The sequence below is a fragment of the Poecilia reticulata genome, linkage group LG4 (assembly GCF_000633615.1).
Source record: "Poecilia reticulata strain Guanapo linkage group LG4, Guppy_female_1.0+MT, whole genome shotgun sequence".
In the NCBI taxonomy this organism is placed as follows: Eukaryota; Metazoa; Chordata; class Actinopteri; order Cyprinodontiformes; family Poeciliidae; genus Poecilia; species Poecilia reticulata.
Window position 1 is genome coordinate 31,491,023 of NC_024334.1, and position 5,400 is coordinate 31,496,422.

At 40.0% G+C, this 5,400-nt stretch overlaps 1 protein-coding gene across 1 annotated transcript in view; it reads left to right on the forward strand.

Annotated features, from left to right (window-relative positions):
* The window catches only part of cherp (calcium homeostasis endoplasmic reticulum protein), a 56,126-nt gene extending 51,521 nt beyond the window's left edge, over window positions 1-4,605 (forward strand). The window contains exons 16-19 of the mRNA XM_008408186.2: window positions 3,428-3,541; window positions 3,625-3,719; window positions 3,868-4,053; window positions 4,181-4,605. Of these exons, the coding sequence (XP_008406408.1) occupies window positions 3,428-3,541; window positions 3,625-3,719; window positions 3,868-4,053; window positions 4,181-4,218 (433 nt within the window). The 3' untranslated portion in view covers window positions 4,219-4,605. The remainder of the gene's footprint in view (window positions 1-3,427; window positions 3,542-3,624; window positions 3,720-3,867; window positions 4,054-4,180) is intronic.
* The last annotated feature ends 795 nt before the right edge of the window (window positions 4,606-5,400 follow it).

Sequence of the window (5,400 nt, forward strand, 5' to 3'; positions counted from 1 at the left end):
CCGTGGGAATTAAATACCCAGAACGGCGCTGTGCTAAACATCAATAGGACAAACAACTATTTACAACTTATGAATCGAGCAGCATACCCTTTCTTTATACAACGTTTTGAATGTTTTAATCCACAATTGCAAGACAACTGTGTGCGCTTACCTCTCCCCAGYGCAGCTCGGCGCGAACTGAGGAGACGGCGCGAACTCACAGGATGTGACACAGAAACAGGAAACAAGAAAATAAAAGCTTCTCCATCAAAATAAAATACAATTCAAAACCCAAAGAAAAACAAATATACATATATAATGGGGATGTATTTGGAACCACACTAGAGTCCAAAAATAAAAACAGTATAAAACAGAAATAACCCACTGCAGTACAAAGGCGACAGCAATCATGCGTTTTGAGAAGGTTCACCATAAAAAATAAAAAACTATAAATTTAACTCGGCTACACCTGATACACTCAAGAACATGTCTAGAAACTGATCACCATCAATATTGAGACCATGGATAGATTGAAGTATGTCAGTGATAACAGCATTAGTTTTTGATCCTGATCACATTCCGTCCACAAATGCTTCATTTATGATTTAAAAAAAATAAAAATAAAAAAATTCAACACAAATGCTTATAGTGGTTTCAAATTCTTAATAATCTTGTGTCTGTAGAGTTTAATTAAATTGAACTCTGGACCGATCCTGACTCTTAGATTGGAGGGAAAAAAAGAGTTCTTCAAGTGCTTATGCTTCATTCAGACAAAATCTGTGATTAATCAACAATCCTGGGCAGCTGTGATCACTTAAATCGGCATTTCGGAACAAACTCTTAGATATTTTAACGTAAAACCTCTTTAGGAAAAAGGCTTGATGAGAAAGTTACCAAGGTTGTAAAAGACTGAAGGTTGTAGAATTTAATCAATATGTTTGAATTAAAAATCTATAAAGTTTGGGATATTCAGTGTAGATGGCAGTGAAATGTCTGTCTGTGTGGGTGGGTACCTACATAGGCAGTGATGTCAGTAACGCGGTACTCTAAAAAAGTGGATAGGACCACTTTTTTCAGTAGCAAATAATCTAACGCATTGCTATTTGAAAACCAGCAATAAGATCAAAGTTACTTATTCAAATCACTGTGTGTTGCTATTTTTTTTAGTAATGTAATTTTATTTTCTCTATGCATCTTGGGGAGTGACCGCCCTTTCTATGCCACAGCAGCAGCTGACAGAAACGTAAACAATGGAGGGATGAGGGAGATGCTCATTTTGTTGCTGGAAAAACAGGAACTATTTTGAGTTTCTGTCTCCAAGTCCAGTTATTATAAGCAGGTTGGGCTAGGCCTGTCACGGTAACAAATTTTGCTGGATGATTGTCTAAAAAACTATTGTGATAAACGATAATATTGTTTCAAGACCTTTTGACACTGATTTAATGGAAATGACTAATAATGCATGCAATTTCCTGCCATGGAAATTGCCAAGTGCCATACACTTTATTTTCAAAAGAACACATAACATTGGAACTGATAAACTAAATCAGTTCCAGTGTTTATGGATTCTCAGTTTCCATTAACAAAAAACATACTTGAATAAAATCTAAACAACATAAGGCCAAAGTGGAAATAAATACTGCATTCAACCAAAAGAGTCCAGATTATGAAGTCTGTATTGGCCTTCAGTAATCACTAAATTTAAATAGAGAAGAGCGGCACATCTGACTATCTAATACAATAGTTGATACTACACGATTTTTTTGCCCCCCCCATTTTCCCCTTATGACAATCTTAGATCGTTGACCGATCTAAGATTGTCGTTGATGATTTTGTAACCGATCATCCTGTAGTGTCAGGTGTGTTACGGTAGAGCGTCCTGGCCGCTCTGACCTAAATCAGGGGTTTTCCCTGACTGGGAGCTTTAACACTGAATGTGACAATTAGCCAATCAGAAAGCGCGGAGTCTCCTCCGTTCTTTCTGAGGGGTAATTATGGAGGGGAATCCCAAACAGCTGACACAGCGCAACCCGAAGTCCAGCGGACATCGGAGATATGTGGAAACAACATTAATGTTTATTCAACATTTTGTGCAAAGAATATAGAAATGACAAAGGAAGGAGTTGGAGCCAAATTGCTACAGCAGTTGATAAACTCGGTAAGTTTTCAGCTGTTCTTCCTTAACGTGACATAAATAGGCTATAATGATTTTCATTAAGTCAGGACTTTACACTGACTCAAGCCACATGCATCACAGGTAGATTCTAGTAAAGCATTTTTTAATGCCTGATTTTAAAATTAGTTAACTGGACTTGTAGCCATTATTTTGTGCGCATGTGGCTGGACACCACACGGCGCGACGAACCCAATCGAACCGTTATACCTAGAATTTCTGTCAGCCAATGTGTGGTCTGGTTTTGAAAATCCGCCGACAACTCGTGTATTGTGCACTGGACATTACACAAAAGAAATGAGGAAGGGATTTGTCAGTGGAGAGCACCGGAGTTTAGCCTTTTTTTTAATTCAGTGTCATCAACAGAAATAAAAAAGGCAGGAAGAGACGATCAAGCCGATAATTAAAATGAGGTTGCTAGGTTTAATTTATCGTGCAATTTATCGTTGATATTGATTTATCGTTTGACAGGCCTTGGTTGGGCTTGTTTTTTCTAAAGTTGTTTGCAAATTTAATGAGTCGCGGGTTATGGTTTTTGAATGTGAATTTGCTCATTTGAGCTTAGAAAACAGCAGAGATACATAATAAGCCCCAGATTTTATCTGACAAGTAGTTTTAGCCAGGATCTGCCCGTCCATCATTTACCAGATGATCTGTCCCGCTGTGTCTTTGTTAATGTCAAAGTAATAAATATATTTATAATACCTGTGAATGACATCAAGCTTCGTGTTATGCTCCAGAAAACTGCAAACATCGAGACTAATATGAACTGCAATAAACGTGAAATATGTGCAGTGGGCCATCTGAGTGATGGAACCTTAGGTGGAGCGCTGTGCTGACAGCAATCGTAGGGCCGTAACAGAACCTGTAACCGGGTGGACAGACAATAGTGGAACACACAAAAACACACAAATTACTGAAGTTTTTTTTGTTGTTGTTTTTTTTACTTTTGTAACATTAAGCAATCTCCCCTTCAGTTCAACCTTATAAGTGGAGACACATTGTTGATGTTACCATGATAAAATAACTTGGAATTAAATAAGTATTGGCAAAGCTCAATATAATTTTTATATATAAGGTGGTGGAGGGTTGTCAACAGCTGCTGAAAATAACTAATAAAGTAACAGTTACTTTCCAAATCAAATAACCAGTAATCTAAGTTATTTTTTCAATGAGTGATCAGTAATCTGATTGTTACTTTTTCAATGTAACTACCTAACTGTATATAGGTAGGTACATACACATATTTATGTGTGTACATATGACTGTGTGCAGGTCCAGGAGCCGATCCAGGTCTTCTCGGAGCCACTCTGGCTCCAGATCCAGATCCCACTCAAATTCTCCTACTAAGCGCCGTCGTGGTCCAAAATCCCGGAGCACTTCTCCTTCGTGAGTTCCCTGGCTGTCATCACTTCTCTTCACAGTATGTGCTACAGAATGATGCATATACCAGTCTCTGCTTCTCACTGCAGGTCCACTGCAGGGCTGGGCAGTTCGTCATCTAAAATGTCTGCAGACACCAGACTAGGAGAGGAGAATAAGGGCCACCAGTTGTTATTAAAGATGGGTATGCTTATTCATTTCTGTTTACTACAAAAGACAATTCTGTTTGTACAAAAAATTATTTAAATTTTTCTACCAGTACAGCTTATAGCATTCAGATTTTCTCTCCTGAAACCTCTAACAGATTTTGTTCTGTGGTATTTTGGCCCCAGGTTGGAGCGGTTCTGGTGGCCTTGGGGCCAAAGAACAAGGTATCCAGGACCCTATCAAAGGGGGAGATGTTAGGGATAAGTGGGACCAGTACAAAGGCGTTGGAGTGTCTTTAGATGATCCATATGAGAACTACAGAAGGAATAAAAGCTACAACTTTGTTGCCCGGATGAAAGCTAGAGAGGAAGGTAATGGACTGTTATTTGTTACAGAACTGTAACAGATGACTTTGTATTGCTACATTCTTACCTGAAATACAGCTAGATTTGAAATAAATACTTTAACAATGCCTTTTGTTTTTCTTCCCTGTGTCAGTCAACCGGGAAGCCCAGGAGCCTCCATCTACTGACTGAGGCCCTTGGAATTCTGTATCTCTTGGATCAGAAGTCTGAGCTTTACTGTCCAGGATGCTTTCACCTCTTGTAAAGATTTCTCATCGACTAGAAAGAGTGACAGACATCACAGTTTTATTTTAGTGATAATGTATCTGCATGAGACCTTTCTGTCTCTTAGACAGAAAGGTTAACACTAAAGTAACAATGATTGCATGTTCAAGTTTTCCTTTAGTACAAAAATCCCAGGTGTAATAAATCAGATCATCAAAGCCTTCGTCTTAGTTCCACAGAAGCTTGTCTAAAATGTGTTCTGTATGTGTCCTTTAGTAGCTGTTTCATTTAAATTAGCAAAAGTTGTATGATGACACAAATCAATAAATCTATATTTTGTGTTTCAGAAATCAATTTCTATTCATCAGCAGCAGTGTTCTAATGTGGAAAGGCAAAAAGCTATTCCACTATTTCCACCATTACTGACACAGTCAATATTAATAAAATAAATGACAGCCTCTAAATCTACTTTTTCAGTCATTTAGAATACTTCAAAGACCTCAATTCCACCAACATGCTTTCCATTGAGGAAGCTGAGCCTGGGGACAATCTCTGTAGACAAGGTCGCCAAGATGGTCGGGATCTGTTTTGGTGGCCCTTAGGATTGCATCTCTGCTTTTTGCGGATGATGTGGTAATATTGGCTTCATCAGGTAATGATCTGCAGCTCTCGCTGGAGCGGTTCGCAGCCAAGTGTGAAGTGGCCGGGAAGAGGATCAGTGCCTCCAAATCTGAGGACATGGTCTTGAGCCGGAAAAGGTAGAGTGCCTTCTCCGGGTCAGGGAGGACGCCCTGCCCCAAGTGGAGGAGTTTAAGTATCTTGGGATCTTGTTCACGAATGAGGGAAGAAGGGAGCGGGAGATCGACAGATGGATTGGCGCAGCGTCTGCTGTGAAGCAGGCGCTGTACCTACCCGTCATGGTGAAGAGAGAACTGAGTCAAAAGGACATGCTTGGAGGGACTATGTTTCTTGGCTGGCCTGGGAACACCTTGGGATTCCCCCAGAGGAGCTGGAAGAAATGGCTGGGGAGAGGGAAGTCTAGGTCTCCCTTCTTAAGCTGCTGCCCCTGCGACGCGGCCCCGGATGAGCGGAAGAAGATGGATGGATCCATCCATCCGATTTGATCGATGACTCGATTTCCTGGTGTTG